This window comes from Patagioenas fasciata, chromosome 8 (assembly GCF_037038585.1).
Source record: "Patagioenas fasciata isolate bPatFas1 chromosome 8, bPatFas1.hap1, whole genome shotgun sequence".
Lineage (NCBI taxonomy): Eukaryota > Metazoa > Chordata > Aves > Columbiformes > Columbidae > Patagioenas > Patagioenas fasciata.
Window position 1 is genome coordinate 26,258,972 of NC_092527.1, and position 18,022 is coordinate 26,276,993.

Here is an 18,022-nt window from a genome sequence, read left to right on the forward strand (position 1 = left end):
GCTCCACAGCAGGTGCCCACATGAGGGAAAAAAGCAATCTTCCCCTGGGATTCAGTCCTCAGACTAACCACCACCTGCTGTTTTTTGAGAGAGGAGTTATCCCTGGACCACTGCATTTGCATTGTCTCTGCTAATGTCAAGGCTTAGCATAGGACAAAAACATCCTGAATTTAGCAGAAGTACCAATTCAGATAAGCACAGGCTCAGCTGTTGCTAAATTGGCAATTATAACGAGATAGTCTCTGCTCCCCCACCATCATCATTGTTGGCGCCTGAAGTTTTGTCTCAGTTCAGCAAGTATTCTATTTTGTAAGCTCTCATTTGTCTTCTGTTTGACAGCTTACAGTGATTTTGTTTAGCTATACTGAGGAACTGCTGTCAATGGAAAAAGTTCCAACCACCAGAGGCGTACAGGAAGGATTAGCCAAGATCTGCAATTCCTACACAGTTAGAAAATGGGAGATTAACTATAAAAGGACTGAACTAGAATATGAGATCAGACCATCTTCTCAAATACTGCATGTGTTCAGGGATTGCAAACCCATATCCAACTACCTTTATCTGTGACCTTCCAAAGTAACTTTTCAGCATAACTGTAACTACTGGCAGGAGGAACAGAAGCAGGAAAAAGAAGTGCTGGCAAGTCCTAGCATTTTACCTGCTGGGGACCTAGATCTGCTTTCAGAAAATGCAGAATTTTAGAATTCCAGTTATCTGCTCCAGGCTTACATTGCAACCACAGCTGTGATAAGGAAGGATGATCTTGTTCTAGACATGATATGAAATCTGTATCTCTTTCCTGCCAAGCAGTTGGTATGGGTCCAGAATCCCGCTGCAATGCTCTCATTTATGTATTTTGTTATTTTGCAAACTCTGAGGCTAACCTGGCCTCTGTAAAGCTGTTGTACTGAGGTCTGTCCGCATATTGCTGTCGGAGCCTTATAATGCACCACTAAAGGATTTTTAAATGTAGTACCTGCTGGGGGAAAAATGTGCATGAAGCTTGCTCAATAGAGCAAATTAGTCTCAAACCCTTACTTGAAGCGAGTAACAGCTATTTCAGCCGTGCTCTCACCGTACAGCACTGGCAGAGGGCACCTTGTGCCCTTTATGCCTTTGACACCACAGCGTGACTCACGGGCCTTTCCTGTGTCCTAGAACTGCGCTTGGCTTCTGTCCTAGAGGAAGAGAAGGGTGCTGGCCTGCCAGCCCGGCTCCAGTACAAAGCAATAACTTTCAGGTCAGCCCAAAGTTCTGTAGGTGCCTGCTGCCCCAGGACCAGACCCTTGGTGCAGGTATGCAATGAGCTGGCACCATCTCCGGTCTGCACATCCCTCTTTTGTATGTGTCATTAAATAAGAGTAAGGGAAAGAGGGTCTCAGCCCAGCTCTGAGCTTTCTCCCAGCAGCCCTTACACCTGTCCTGCAGCCTGGGTGAGCTGTCAGCAGCGTGGTGGTCGGGCCCCAGGACAGGGCATCTGCTGTGGGCTGCAGGTGCTTCCTCTGGAGGCAACTGAGCCTGAAGGCAGGAACATCATGATCTCACCCAAAGGAATCCCAGTTGTGTCCAGCAATCATGTGGAAAGTAGGAATGGGCAAGGTGCAGTACCATTTGAAATACCAGGTGGCGTATCCATGGATCAGTGCATCACAAAGTTGCTGTATGTGCCTCTGCTCATCCAGCAAAGATCATACCTGAGCTGTGTAACCACACCTTGAACCAGCTGAAATTCAATCTGCAAGAACATCCAGATGTGACAAATTTGACAAATATGCTAGAGAAATCCCACTCCTCCATTAGGATTGACCATTTACGTTGTCAAATGGTTGCTTTGTTTCTATAGATGGAAAAGGGAATTTGTTTGTAGGCCTTCTGGGACTGAAAAATCACATCATGCAGATAAAAGTGACCCTGCAGTCATTGCCTGTAGCATCCCTCACACTTCGGTCACTAGCTGATTTTGTGTCAAGTGATTCTTCACATCCTGGAGCTTTCAGCACATGCTGCTGTCGCCAGCCAGGTGAGACCCCTGCACAAGATGAAGAGAACAGCAGTGGAAGGGCAGGCTGGCCGGTACAGTAGGCTGCCACTCTGGTATTGCCCTTTTGTTTTGCTATCAGTATTGAGCAAAAAGGCAGGTTTTGTTCTGTATGTGCACCCTTTTAAAATGCTAATATATTTTAAAAGACAAATGAACTAAACGCACAACTCAAAACAACACCAAGTTCACCTGTTAACAGTAACAGAATTTAACTTCATTGTACGCTGTCTGCATCCTTCAGCTTCCTTATCTATTAGACAGGAAACATGAAGTCATGTTACTGTATTTTGATGGTGATACTGTTCAGTTCCTTTGCAAGTCAATTAGTAGAGACTTGACTTTCATAAGGGTTGTTACAGAAAAAAGATATTTTGAGACCATCTAATTACATCTCAAAAATGCAATAAGGAGGGAATCGGCTTTGTGAATACAGGAAATGTTAGGATGCAAAAATACACCACTCGCTTTTGGAGTCTGCTTGTCTCATGCCATATCATTGTGGTGCATGTTTGATTTATCCTAATTATATTTCTGTATATTTATTTGGAACTGCCACATACAGAATTCAGCTTGCTTATGCCTTTTGTGCCTTTCCCATGGTGTGAAATATCACAAGTCTTGATCTTTTAAATGCAGAATGGAACTAAAAGAAAAGTAAAAATGACCATCCAAGCTGCATGTCATGTTCGTATGTATGCAAACATGTTTTAACATTGGCTCAGTGGCTGCAATTTGTAAGAATATGTAAGGTGCAAGAAAAGGATTACGTGGCTTCCCAGATCATGATTATGCAGCTGCCAGAAGGGATTAATTCAAGTTTTATGCAATGCTTTTTAAAACACTTTGGTAATTTGCTCCTAAGCAATATCCAGATGCAACTAATTACCCTGTAATGAGGCTCTGAAAGCTGCTGACCATCTAACCAAGGTGTCCAGCTTATTATATGGAATTTTTTGTTTTGACTTTCCTTAAACTGTTCATGTCTGGATGCCATAAATGGTCGTATTCCAAAATGATTAGAGACTCTAAGTGAGGTTTATGGGATTTAATTAATGTGGTAACAAGGACAAATAGGATAACTACAGAAGATGCATTCTGTTTGTCAGTACAGGTTTGCAGATAATTACTTATATAACATCTGAATGCCAGCTGCAGTCAGTAAGGACTTTGGCCACCACTTTGACAGTGAGACACTAGTAAAGTTAGTTAATACATACATCTCACAGCAGTTTGGGGAGCTGTCTGTAGTATTGTTGCCCATTCTAACAAACTCCCATAATTACACTATCTGCAATTGCAGTTTTGCACACAGGGAATTTTTCCTGTCTTGATAGTTGGTTAAAAAGATTGAGGCACAGAGAGCTCAGTGCTGGAACCCACCTGCGACTGACTTTGCAGAGGATGTGCTCAAGATTCATGCATGGTCAAGAAAGGCCCCATGGTGCTCAGATTTTTGAGGAGACATGATGATCCCTGACATCTGGGACAGTTTCCACAGTGTGTTGCTGGAATCATTTCCAAAATGTCTCTACAGATTCCACTAGTAAAGCTGGTTTTGGTTGGCTGTTTTTTGCCCTAATCTTTAGATTAGGATAAAATATTTCTGTGGGCTGCTACTGACTCTGCTCTTACGTGTTACATGAAAGGATTCCACCACATAGTCTGTGTGCTTTAGCTCAGCAAGAACTGAAATGCTTTGAGCAGGAGTGCTAAGGGGAATGTTATGGACTGTCTGTGATCACCCACTCCAACTCTATCCCAAATAGCCTTAAGGCCTGAAGACTCAGGAAATAAACACACATTTTCTGTCATTTGGCACAGAAGTAGCTACATGTAAATGTTATAAATGTATTTAAAAAAATAAATATTATAATGAGTTTCACCACCTATTAACCAGAAGCACTTTCACTTTAGAAAGGAAAACAGAACAATTCTGTTCATAAAGAATCTAGAGCTGAAAAAAGAAATGCAAGCACCCATACTTTTGAAAGCACTTGCAAATTTACTCCTTAGATTAGTTTGCATTTTTATTCATCTTTGAAAGGAAATGGAAAAAGAAGCCTAGTTACCAGCAAGGTGGTATGTGACAAATATATAACACAATTCTGTGTCTGCGACAGGAGACGGGGCTTGGTAATGTGGGAAGGTCAGTTGTATTGCATGGTATTTTATTTATGCTAGATGGAGAGCACTTTCATTTTTATAGTACCTTGACATTTAACAACACTCTGTGGTAGAAAACCCTGCAGTTAAAATATACCATTGCTTTTTCAAAAGAGACCACTGACAGAACAAAAAAAAAAAAATATTGCATTTAGAAGTCAGCAAATAATTTAACAAAAAAACAAAACTGTTGTTTAATGAAGTTCAGACTGAATTATCCTTATAGGTTAGCAATAATTTTCTATGCCTCTCTCAGCTTTCAAAAGAATTGCTATTGTCTTGGTTATGAGAAATCCCAGTAGACATTCTTAACTTGGTACTGAGGAAATTTGGTCTAAGTCTCAGATTCAGTTTGTCAAACTGGCATTTTTTTTCTACCTCTGGAATTATCTTCAAGTAAGCTTTTATTTCTTCAATCCCCTCCTCTCCAAACAACTTTCATCATGTAACTTGCTTTCCACAAAGCTTCTGCAATGCTTCTCATCCAGAGGGAGTTACTAGAATGTGATGTATATTTAACAAACATCTGGCTTGGATTAAATTAAAAAAAAAAAAAATCCCTGAAGGTAAAGCACACATATTCTGGAGAAGCAAGATCTTCCTTCTGCACTGTGGCCTTGTTTGGAACAGAGTAGTGCAAGCGGCTCATGCAAAAGTAATGCTGGAAACTATCAGTAGTAACCAACTTGGAATTACCCATAGGATTTTAACTTAGAACCATGCAAGGGAGGCAAGGTGGTAGAGTTTTTTTTTTCCTATCTGAACCAGCTAACATTTTGCTGCTGAAGAAACAAAAACCACTGTTGATTTTCATAAAAATACAAATGTTTTTGATTCTGTGCTAGTTTATGTATTCTGTTTTCTGTGCATGAGAAGTATCTGGATATTTGTTAGGGAGAGGCTCTTCCAGAGGTAGTGAGTCGGGGAGTTGGTAATGATTCATGGCAGAAAAAGGACAATTACTCAAAAAAATAGTCCTTAGACGTACAGTAAATACTCAGATCAGTGTGTTCTTTTATCAATTCCCATTAGCTGCAGCTAAGTGTTACTGAATTGTAGTAAGTGCAGAAGAACAACTGCGAAATACAAACCACCCAAAACATAGACCTGTGTACATGCTGTATCACGAAGTGGTCTGATGCAAGAAGTGAATTGCCTTTTTTGTTTTTTTAAAAAAAAAAAAAATGCATAGTAGTTCCTACAGCAACCCCCTGCTTCGGCAATTGCTTTTCCATGGCTTCGTCATCCAACATTAAATGAGGTGCCTGCAAGATATGTTTTGACAGGTGCTGCTGAGCTGTTTAGTTGAAGCAGTTTCAAGTCATGTCTGCTATTTGCTTTTAGTGGTTCTGGAATGGAATTTTTCTACTGAACTACTGAGTGTAGTACAACCAGAAAGAACTGCTTTATGCTCACAATATTCAGAGGTGCAAAGCAATTAAATACACAGAGCATGTGAATAACTAGCTGGCAAGAATGGAAAAAGAGGCCACAGATCAGGGGCCATGTTCGAATGGAGATAGTTCATCCCAGTTTACAGAACAGATATTTTCTTTTTTCCCTCCAGTCGCAGTAACATTCTTGTGACTGCTGCCTTTCTGGAAAGTGAGCTGTATTACTCAAGCCATTGAATAAGGCCTTGAAATGAATTAATAAAGCCTATGCTGGACTTGTATAAATGAGTAAAGCAGAAAGAATCTGAATGATTGAAATGCTGGGCAAACTTTGGCACAAATACTTCTCATTTTACAGCTCATTCCAATACAGCAACCTGCTCAACAGCAATGAAGCAAGAAGTCTTGGCCTCAGCGCCTACAAGAATCAAACCAACTAATTAAGGAACACTGGCTTCTCATTTCCCCAGGTTATGCTGGAATTTATTGGAACAGATCTAAGAGAGAAGCTTTGCCCAAATCACAGCAAGTGGGAGAAGATGTGCCTGTTCAGTCAACAGGGCTAGAAGATGTTAGTTCAGGTACTGAGAGGTTGTGAGGGTAAGGAGGATGATGTACTGCCACATTTAGTGGTATATTCTGAGTACACGTGAGAAGAGTACTTATTTACCTCATTAAGTTTAATAACAAAGAGTATGTGTCATTTCTTGAATAACTTGAAGATTTTCCTGCCCAGAATTCCAGGTAGAAACAGTAAGAATAAATTGTCAGTAAGTCATGGTAAATGAAGAGTCAAGGTCTCAGTTTAGGGAAATGGAGATAAGAGTAGCAAGATGGCAACAGCAGGATTCCTCAAATGTTAAAGTGAAAAGAAATTAAGCCATTAGATTAGCAAAGAAGAAAGTAGATAATTAAAACTGCACAGCCTTAATGTTTTTAGGTATCTTAAATACTGCCTGCATCAAACTTTGTTTAGTTGACAAAACTGTAAAGAGTGTTGATCCTGACTCCGTAGTAGTGCAATGGATTAAACCGTTGCCTCAGTCCTAGCAAGAACCATTTTCCAATCTATTGCTGCTTACATGGATGTACTTAGGACACTTTTAGTACAATTTTTTAATTTAAATACACAAAAGTACACTGGAATGAATAAAAACTTCTCAAAATTCAGGACAAAGGTTGGTTTCTATAAAGAGTTCCTCTCGCAGGCTAATGCCCCAGGTTAACTGAGCCTCCTTGAACTTTCTGTCAATCTGGCAAGTGCCATCCCAGTTAAGTACCCATGTGTCCCCATATTTTGAGGAAAAAAAAAAAAAAAAGGAAGAAAATTAAGGTCATGAATAGTACTTACATGCCAAAACAGAATCACTTCAATTTTAGTCACTCTGCAAAACCATTATCAAAACTTATTATCGAACTGCACAAGAACTTATGAATATTCAACTACTTACTGGGTTTGGATAGTAAGTTCCATTTCACATTATGTAGAACAAAGTATTGACTTTGCAAGTGTGCAGAGGAAGGGGCCTGTTAGTGAGAGGACAACCACTAAGACTGTTTTCCAGAATTTCCCACCTTTTACATATGATCCTATCTCATGCTTTCCTTTATCAACCCCCACCCCAGCATGCTTAAACAAAGCAACCAACCAACCACAAAAACCAAACCAATGACCAAAAAACACATAAACATAAGTTTCAGCAGCAGTTGCCTGCTAGAAAAAAATTCCAAAACCAGACTTGTTAGTGAAACTGGCAATTGTACTTAAAAATGGGGAGCAGGAATTGTTATCACAGCATTTCTTATGAGAACAGATAACATGACTGTACTCGATGCAATAAACAAATTTGATCCTAGTTCTTCAAAAAAGAAACCCTGAATAGAAAGTGGCATGGACACAGAACATGAAGGTTCCAAAAGCAAGATTACTGGTGCAACAGAAAATGAAACCATGACCTTTGCAGTTTTACTTCCAGTTCTCTCCATCAGCAAAATCCACTATGCAAAGAAAGAGACATACTTGTCTGTGGTTCAAAACTTTTATAAAAAGCAGCTAGTGAAAAATACTGCAAACAACCTTCAAACGGTTACTCCATAAACTTGTCCAGGTTCCACAGTATGCATTTAAAAAGGGGACTCCTCACAGCTGCCATGATAAACATTATGCAGCTGAAATTCTAGTAAAATTTGGGTCCTCAATTAAAATACTCTGACTGAAGTCACTATACCTAAGAGTATCTTTTCTTATAAGGACAGAACTACTTTAAATGCTGGAGAGGCCTTAAATAGCTACATGGTTGGATCCTTCTCTGATAACCAAGGGAGACAGCAAACCTTTGAGAAACAACACCAGATGAGGAGGGGATCAATATGCTTTAACTAGGCAACTTGTGCAAATTGTTACAAAGCTTTTGCAGGGGAAAGAAGATGAAGGAAAGAAGCACCATTCAAATTAAAAAATACTGAAAAGTATAGTAGGGCTCTGTCTAAACCTAAGAGTTTAAGATAGGAGGGGAGAGAGGAGAAGCATCTCCCATGGATCTCCATAATCATGGCTTAGATAATTTGTGCCTGTATGTTGATGTAATGGAAGACAAAGTTACAGATAAGAAAGTACACTCAGAAATGCTAGATAACATTTCATATTCCTTGTTCTGAAAGTAATGGGACATCAATTCGCTATTAGTGAAAAAATCCTTCCTACAGCTAGTATTATCTTTCTCAATGAAGAGAGATCAGTGTATTCCCCAAATAAATGCTCCACACATCAGCCAACCCAGATATATGTAGTAACTCCCAAGCCGGGTTCTGTATTACCCGAAGTTGTTCATGTTGCAACAATTCTTTTGCTTAAAGGATTTGAGAAATGCATTACCCAAAAAAATGTAAGTTTAAAGTCTTATAGTAATTCTTCCATCATCTCCAAGATATTTCTTTAGGCTATCAATTTAAAAGTGTTTATATAAATCCTTAGATATGCATTAAAACAAAACACATTTTTTTCACCCAGAAGTTTTGCTACAAGCTTTTGTTCAACTGAAAAAATACACAAGGGAGTGTAAAAAATATTTATTCAACCTAATTCAATGTCACTATGATTTGCAATACTTAAAAACAAGATTTACAACAGAGTCATGAACTTCTGACACTTAGGTGAAATAATTTTATAATCCATACAGTATTTTTATAATTGTATTTCTACAATAGCTTTAACTTCCAGAGAAGACCATGAGCTTTCCCATGGAACAAGTTTCAGACTCAGTAATTTTTGCATCATTCACTTCTTCATGAGACTTTAAAAAACAGTAATAAATTGGTTGGAAATATATACAGTGAGGACCACTGAAAAGCTCTTTTCTCAAAATGAGGAATTCTGTAAGAAATACATAATATATTGTTTCAAGACTATCTTACAGAAAGCAGCAACTTTCAGAGATTGCTACTCTATATTTAGAGTTTTTATATAAAAGTGAGCCCACTAAGACAAATATGATCAGCAGACTTATAAGATTATAGTAATTCTTCAGTTACAGCAAGACCTCAGAAGTGTTTGATATTGATTGACTGTATAATTTTCAATACCTGTATAGTTTTGGAATACTAGTTGGCCATTATATACACTTTTGTACAGGTCTAAAATATTACATCTCAGTAATTTAAGATAAACATACTATAGAAAAAGTATCATATTTTGAATTTCTCTAACATACATTATTGCAGTCAAACGTGAAGACCATTCTGCACTTACTGTATTACTGCTGAAGAGAAATATTTACTTATGAATACTTCCACTAAAAAAAATTTTAAACCTTTCTCCATGCATTTGACATACTAATATGAACAAGGAAAAAAAACAACCACCCACAACTTTGAGAAAAATCAAATAAATTGTTGTTCAGAAAACACTTCAACTACTAAATCTAGGTTAGGTGTGGTATGAATATTCAATGGCTGTATCATGTTTGTCAAAATTTAACTTCACAAAACAGTTAATTTCTGTTGAAATTAGGTGCATGAATACATCAAATAACTGAAGTGCTAACAATCTCCCTCAGCTGGCTACTCTGAACATATTGTAACAGTAAAGCTTACTGTATAAATAAACTCAGTTTATTACATATTTAAAGGTGTGTCCTTTACCAAATGGAGCCCAGTTGCCTTAGGGGCGCCTGTCCCACTGCTGCGGGTCAGGTACCACTGTGTAGTGTCATCCCCTCACAGGCAGTCCTGCCTTGGAACCCAGTCCTGGGACTGAGCCACCCCCAGGCCTGCAGGGTTAGAAGGCTGCCCTCAACTGTCACTTAAGTCTAGCTTTAGCATCCATTGTTGTTTCCTCACACTGCCACTGCTCTTTGTACTGGTACAGATATTTACATAAGCAAAAGGAACATGAACGCTAAACAAGTGCTCTAATACTTGAATACAAAAGGAGGAACTGAAATTTATTTCCCCTCATGTAATTATTTTACTGTGGAGGGAAAAAATGCTATCCAGCACCAGTTACAAAACTAGAAGAGCCATGAGAAAGTAACACTAGGCACTGCAAAAGATACAACAGGACAGTAGAAACAACCAGTAATAAAAGTCACCTGGAAGCCGCGCTAATTTCACCACCTAGTTCTTAGGTGGCTAAAGCTGACACACAAGTCTTGTGGAGTGATTTACTGCTTTCTCTGACCAGTCATTTGAGTGTTTTACACTCCCTGGTTGATATCAGTGACAACCAAGGAAATCTTTATTGACTGATGTCCCACAATTACTTCTCCTTGGTAATGACTCTCATTTCTTTTCTAAAAAAAATTCCCTTCATTGTGAGAAATGCTGAACTGGATGATAGCATGGGCATGAAAACACATATAGAAAAGGCATTTGGATATAGCTTACATTAACTACACAATTTAAAATACTTTTGTTCTATAGTTGATGCGCTTTTTTTCCATTCAGCATATTGGCTCAAGAAAACAATTCATAAGCCTGTCACCCAACAGAAATACCCAAATATAATGAAAGTCACATTCTTAGGTTCAGTGGTTGCTGAAGGATTTACCCTGCCACAAGACAGTGCTTTATTATATATCAAGAAAAAAAAAATAGGAGCAGCAACTTATCACAATTCTCCACTACTGTGCAATAAGGATGGAACCAACACAACATGGAAACCTGTTAGGTGAGACTGTACGACATCTGGAGGTCACAGCCTTATGCTCCTTCTTGCTCAGGATAATTTAAAATCTTGCGGTGAGCTTGGCGCAAATATTGCTGCTGTTTGAAGTAAACCTTAAAAGCTCCTTTTATAGCAACAAAAGCTATTCCACCCTGAAATGAAAAGATATTTTGAAAACCTGCACAGTTCAGTGTCATATCCTTAGAAATATTATTTTTAAAAATTTCTGCTCAAAGAAAATTTCTTTTCCAATCACATAGCATTTTCTTTTGAAGTTTAGCTAATTAGACCAATTCCAAATGAGCATCTCAAAGTTTTCTGTCACAGTGCACTATTACAGAGGTTAATTTTACTTAAAGGGATTACATAATGGATCTATAAAATCTTCTGAAACCTTTTATTTGCTTGGAAGTCTGACGAATATTCTAAAAAAAAAAAAAACCTCTAAAAAACAAAAACAAAAAAAAAAAAAAACAAACCCCATCCTATTTAAAGAACAAAGTACAATGCAGATATGTATCTGCTTTCCTCCCTTCTCTGAATATATACTATACATGGCATAAGGAATAATACTATTTATGAAAAAAGCCCCTTGCCAAAAGCAAGTGTGGATTGAAATAAAATCTGCTTTTTTGTAAAGCAAACTTCTCAGAAAGTTTTACAAAATGTTCATCTCAACTCTTCCAAATAAGAAGAGACACTAAGAAGCCTTTAGTATGCATGAACAGTTGTAATATCACTGTTTGTTCCATATGGAAGAGAGGGGCATACAAACATGTTGATATTGAAAACAGGTCTGAAGTGACAGTCAGATGACCAGAGGTAGCATCTTAACCAAATACAGTGTGTTTTCCTCTGAAAGGCTCCAAGCCAGAAAGAATATTCACAAAGGAAGATATTTTTCTCTTTTTCCTCCACCTTCATTCCACTTCTACAGAGATTTCATTTTTCTCTCCTTATTAAAATAAGTAATAAAGTGATTCTCTCAAAGAATCAGTAAACAAACACTAATATGAGCATGTCGATAATATGAACCCCAGACTTCACTTGCAGAGATTGTTCTTAGAAGCTGCTGGTTCCTCATCGTCATTATCACCCTTAATTACTGCTTAGCTCTACCTAGTACAGTACCAGATACAAGTTTCAGCCTTGTCTTGAATTGAGATTAGTTTCAGTCATAAGGATAAAGCCTCTAACACATGTGATGCTTGTCCACTGCCAAGACAGGCAACCTTAAAAAAAAACACCCTTCCCTTAATCAAGTGCCACTCACGTTCTAGATCAAGTTATGTTATTTTTTTCCCACTCCTTCCACAACTCAACACTTCATATTCCCATTTTATAATTGTTTATGAAACAAAAAAAACCCCAACTAAATCTTACCAAGATTGTCCTTTGTAAATTTGAGTTAACGCTGCTGAACATCAGCTTGCCAACTATTGTGGCAATAGTAGGGAAAACGAGTGCTCCACATAGAATACGTGTAGCAGAGACATGATCTGCCAAAGGGTTGGCCTCTGCTGGAATACGAGGAACAGGACATCCAATGCCTAAAGGGATGAGAGTGGGGGAAGATAAGGTTACACAGCCATGACCTCCGACAGAACATAGCACGTTAGTTCCTACCCCCCACTTCATTACAAGTCTATAGCCCAACTACTTTTGGAGAACTAGCCTTCTTCTCAGTGAATGGTCCATTTCTATTAAATGACTGTATTCATTTTTACTTTCAAATAAGACCCAGGATTTTTCAGTAGCTTCTTCTGTTATCAAGGCCTTAACTGACACCATGCTCCTGCTCCTCTTGCCCAGCTTTCTCACCAGGCACTTTACAAACTGAATCTGAATAGACTGAACATAAAACAGAGTGAAGGTGTTAATCACCTTTACTTAAGAATGGCAAAAACTACTTGCCTATCCCCATCTCCTAAAGACACAAATTCAAGCTTGATATTCCCTTTTAAATTTAATCACATTACCTGGAAATATGCTGTTCAAAATTTGTAGCTTATTAGAATATTTGCGCCACAGTCTGAGCACGTAGTCCTCCCAACGAATCATCTTGCCCAGTATTAGCATGACTGGGATAGTGGGAAGTCCAATCAGAAGAAATAACGGATCAGCTCTCTCCATGACATCAAGACCTTCTTTGTGACCCACAACCTGGTAAACATGCATATAGTTGGCAAACATAACACACACAACTGAACAAGTAATATAATTTTTAAAAACACTAGTTTGTTTGGGGTTGCCCATGCATTTTAAGTTAAGAAAAAAGAAAACCGTTTCACCTAAAGTAGTGAGTATTCCCTTTGTGTCCTTGGTTGCTTATCAAGTGTAATGCAGGCAAGCTACCAGCTCTAGCTTGCAAATCATTAATCTTGCAGAGAGCTGTAACACAACTCCTTACCATCTCAAGAAAAGTTTCATGTGCTTCTGTGTTAAGTAAAAGCCTAAATATCTGAAACATCAAACCAGCATGCTTTCCAAAACACATAGAAGAATTTACAATTTGCTCTTTAAAGGGTAAACTGATAGCAAGTATCTCAAGATGTTTTAATAAAAAAGGACAGCCATGAACAAGTCTTTCAATAGTTAACAGCTGACCACCTATCAACATTATTTTTATATTTAAATAGCAAGTTCACAAGAACAGAAGAGAAATAAGTATTTTTCCCTTTCAACTAACCATACAGTCTGAAGTAATTAGAAGAACATACTCTTAATTTGCAGTGTTTTGCATTTGTTGTTTATGAACAAAATGCACCATCCAGACCATGCATTTTCCTTTATAAAATAAAAAAAAAAAGTGGTAGGACTGAAAAATTCATTTCTCAACCCTTTGAATGTTACTAGCAAAATTTTTCTATAGGTAAAAGATTAGTCTCACGTATTTTCTGAAGAATTAGACTATCCATTAATAGTTAGGTGGTAATGGCACCTTTTCTGTAAGAATAGAAGTGTGTTCACCACCATGCCATACAAAGGACAGCCAGCTGCAGGAGTAGGGAATTTTGTTAGTTGCACACCAAACCATGTCTGAACATGCCTACATGGCTTTATACAGTATCATCAGTTAAAAGTGAAAAGCTTTCTATCCAGCCATCTTCAATTCATTTATTAACTACACTGAAAATGCTGAAATCAGCTAAAGCATGTTTTAGGCTGAAGAAAGAAGAGTCTTCATTAATGGACTATTTCTTTAGAAGTCTTGCTTTCAAAGCTGGTAAGAAGGAATACACGTGTACCTGCATCACCGTCACAGCTCCGTATGTAACAGCTGTCCAGTATATAGAGCCCACCATTATTCCAGCCGCAGCAAACGGACATGCCTTTGAGATCAGTCGATCTGCAAGATCCAAAACGTAAACAACTGGACCTATGATAAAGGAAAAGTAAGGTTTCAAAATATATGCATATAAGCATACTGAAGAAAACTCTCAGCTTCTATCAGTGATAAGAAAAAACTTGGCAAAATGCAAATCTGACATCCCACGCATGCTGTTGAAATGACAACATATAATTAAAAAGCTAGTAAGCTAAACTTGTATCTTATTTCTACCTACCATTTCATTCATCACAACATCTTTCTGAGAGACTAATATACTGGTGAGAGCACTGACTAAATTACCCACTAAAGCTGACTAGCTTGCTTTGTGTTGGATCAGAATTTTTCTGTTGTAGAAAACATTTTAGGCTTAGTGGTTTTTTTTATTTGTTAGATATTTTAGTTTTCAAAAAGGAAATACTAATTAGTAGTAGTGTACTTCATGTGCTTATTTTTGACAGCCTCACCTGAGAATTCTGTCACTAAGCTATCCTGCTCTACAGTAAAAAGTAGCACAGTCAATATGAAAGATTCTTTCTGCTGGAAGAGGCTACATTCAATATTTTTAGAAAATGACCTCTCAAATGTTGGAGGAAAAACCGCTCCTATTCAGGTTATTTATTGCTATGGACAACAACACATGAATAGAGTTTCATTGTTCTGCCTATGGACAACTGCACCTTCCAGACGAGACAACTACCCTGACCAACTTTGGTGACATAATCAAGGGTACGCTTGCATCTTTTCTTTGAGAGTGTGCAAAAACACCAGCAAAGCAAAAGCCAGAAACTGAAATCTAAAATGTTTGTATGGAAGTGAAAAATGTCAACACTATGTTCAGATTCCATATTACTTTCCTATTTGTCAACAAATTCTACAGACTAGTCTCCTCCAGTTCTGCATTAGCTCCTTCCTACTTTTTCCTTACCAAAATCAGTGAAAATATTGAAGCATTCTTCAAGTAACTAATCCTTCATGTAATCATCACAGTTTATCCACTTGGCATCTAATTATTTTACTACTCCCTAATCTTTTTTTTTTTTGGTCTTCTTCCGGGGTGGGGGGGAGGCAGGAAGGGAGTGATCTCTTGAGCAATGGTGTTAAGTGGCTTACTGAAGTCCTGAGAGACTAGACTACAGCACTTCCACTCAATGAATTGCCAGGCTAGTTCACATGCTCTGTTTTGTGCACGATTCTGAGTTGTGTCCTAACTTCCAATTAATCCAAACTTGTTCAGAGCTTGCACAGAACTGAGAAGATTAGGTGTCAAGGCTTTTCTCTTTTTTAGCTTTCTAAAGGTAAAAGCATCGTATTTGACATTGTCCAAATATACAAAAATTACTTGCTGTTCAATTCTTGGCTTGAATACTCCTAGTACATAGCAATTTTATATTCCTAGTTTTTTAGGGTAGTGATAACTTATCAACCTGTTCCCACAGAGATTGTCTCTGAGCTATCAGATTTACACCAAAAGAATTAAAAGCTATGCATTTAAATGTATGATCAAGATTTGAAATTCACATTAAAAAAAAAAATTGCAGAAACTTTATTTCTGTCAGCCACATTGATAAAATTGTTTCACGACTTGGTTCTTCTCTTTCAAGAAAACAGCTCTAGTGTGAATGCTTTCAGAACAACCAGCTCTACTCAGCTCAAGTCAGCCAATGAAAACAAGCAACAGGAATATCTAATTAAACTTGTTCATTGTTATGTTTTATCAGCATTGGTATTCTTCTAAAGCATTCCCAAATACATCTGGTTTGTGATATGGCGCTTTTTTTAATTTTTTTGAGAACAGGGTAGGATTTACATACTGTTTGTACAGCAATAGCATCCAGACACCTTATAGAAGGATTCCACCTTTTTTTTCCATACATAGGTGTGTGTGCAAATGCCAGACTGAAGCGCTGCAATTTAAACACATGTAGCTTATATGCAGTCTCAACAGAAGTCACTGTAAATATTGCCAAGTTATTTATCAGACTAGTGGGCAGTGCTAAACAACTTGGGCAGAATCTTGCTTCATGTAGTCTCTAGCTCTGCTGGAGCTTCAAGTTCTTAACCAATTACTCATGTACTTCAAACTGGTTACCTTTGCATACATCTTCTAGCACAGTGTGCATTCTTTGTTTTAGTAATAAGTTCTAGTTTAAAGTACAGGAGGCATCTTCCTATGTGGCTTGTAAGCCACTAAACACTTCACCAGCATCCTGCTTCAAATACATCATCCCATGTAAATTAGTCCATAAGTAGCTGACAAAGCACAACTATAAAGTTAATTTATTCTCAAGTTGAGCATCTTATTATTGATTAGGTACGAAAATTAAAAGAACACTCTACTCAAAATACAAAGAACTGGAACAGGCAGTTCAACTGTATTAACAGTTGCGTTTAACTTTCCAGAACAGACTTAAAGTGCTGGGATGTCTATCAATGTGCTGAAAGTATCAACAAGGTCATAACGTCAAGTGCTAAACACACAGTAACTTACACATCTTGACTGTTTCCCACAATCACTGAAAAAGCTGTTTAATTGTGACATTTTGAAAATTTACATTTGTTTGAAGAATGTGAAGACAAGAGACTCAAAAAACCCATCATATTTGTTGAGTCCTAAAGGGCAACACAAAGCCCTGAAACTTGCCATATACGTCTTGGCAAGGTGATATGGCAACAGAAGTCTAACTAAAAGCACTAACAAATTGCACCTACTAATACTAACCATTAAAAGAAGCAAGCTGCAGAATTAGGTATAGAATCCTGAGAAAAAACTAGAAAAAAAATCTTCTTCCAATATTTTTTGTTTTAATTAGCCTTTTAGGAAGAAAGTAGTGACAAAGGAGGACAAACATAACTGTTTCTTTTAAGGTAGCATTAAGGAAGATGCAGGAAATTAAATATCACTGACACAGAAATTAAAGGAAATACAAAAAATATTATTTTTAAAAAACTATAATGCTTTAACAGAGCTTTTTCTGCAAAATTGTTTTCTATCTATTAAATTGAAATAATTATCTAAAAGATACTTCAGATACTTTCAAAGTAGCAATAATATTTTCCTATTTAGTAAAAAAAGTTCTCAGAAGAGAGGAAAATAGTGAGTAAGAACATAGTTACTACCAATCTCTAAAACTGATAAGCACTATCAAATTTGAATGGAATTGTAATTTTAAGAAGATAATCACTAGGGGGGTTGTTTTCAATTGGTAAATACACAGACACCCACTGTTACTTATAGAGATATTTGCTGATGTCTCCTCAAGTTGACAAAACTATAATCATATATAAAAGCAGTTGTGTTAGGGAGTGCCTTTTCACAGAAATTTTATTTTAGGAAAAAGTTTCCAGCAGTACATCTGAGAAGTCTTAATGTAAATAAGTTTCTGAACTATGATAGCTCCAGGAAACTTTAGTTATTACTTCTTCCCTGCTCAAGTAATTTTAGTTTCTTGAATGATACAACTAGTAATGTCCTCAAAAGATACCTGCAGCAGAGACAGGGCTACTGCTTGAAAACATCTTACTGTCCTAACTCTGCCTACTGTGACCTTGACTGACTTACAGCTCCAGTTGTGTTATAACAGTTTTGGGTTACTATAAAGAGCTACAAAAAGGCCAGACTGCCTCATTTGTTTAAGGCACTTCAACGTCATGTTTAATGGAGCCAAATTAATCTCCCTGCGCTGCTATGGAGGTCTACTATACTCTTACACAAGTCTGAATTTTTATGCCCTTCTGATCTTAAAAATAGAAAAAGATTGTATTGTGAGGGAAAATATAATACATCAAAAGATTACTGCATGCAAGAGCTGAACAATCTTGTGCAAGCATTTAAGGCTGGCTTCAGAAGCCAGAAATGTCAGCATTTAGGGATTTTAGCTTTCAAATAAAGTATGCCACAAATTGCAGGAACAAATGAAAATTCTTGTTGT

At 37.5% G+C, this 18,022-nt stretch overlaps 1 protein-coding gene across 2 annotated transcripts in view; it reads right to left on the bottom strand.

The window, feature by feature from the left end:
* Positions 1 to 8,652: 8,652 nt before the first annotated feature.
* Positions 8,653 to 18,022, bottom strand: part of MARCHF5 (membrane associated ring-CH-type finger 5) — a 29,650-nt gene continuing 20,280 nt past the window's right edge. Inside the window, exons 3-6 of one of the 2 annotated variants that reach the window (XM_065843135.2) lie at positions 14,011 to 14,111; positions 12,742 to 12,925; positions 12,146 to 12,312; positions 8,653 to 10,914 (exon numbers count right to left, since the gene is read on the bottom strand). In XM_065843135.2, coding sequence (XP_065699207.1) covers positions 10,798 to 10,914; positions 12,146 to 12,312; positions 12,742 to 12,925; positions 14,011 to 14,111 — 569 coding nt within the window. In that variant the 3' untranslated portion in view covers positions 8,653 to 10,797. Of the gene's footprint in view, positions 10,915 to 12,145; positions 12,313 to 12,741; positions 12,926 to 14,010; positions 14,142 to 18,022 lie in introns of both variants that reach the window. The other variant, XM_065843133.2, reaches the window with a different exon arrangement.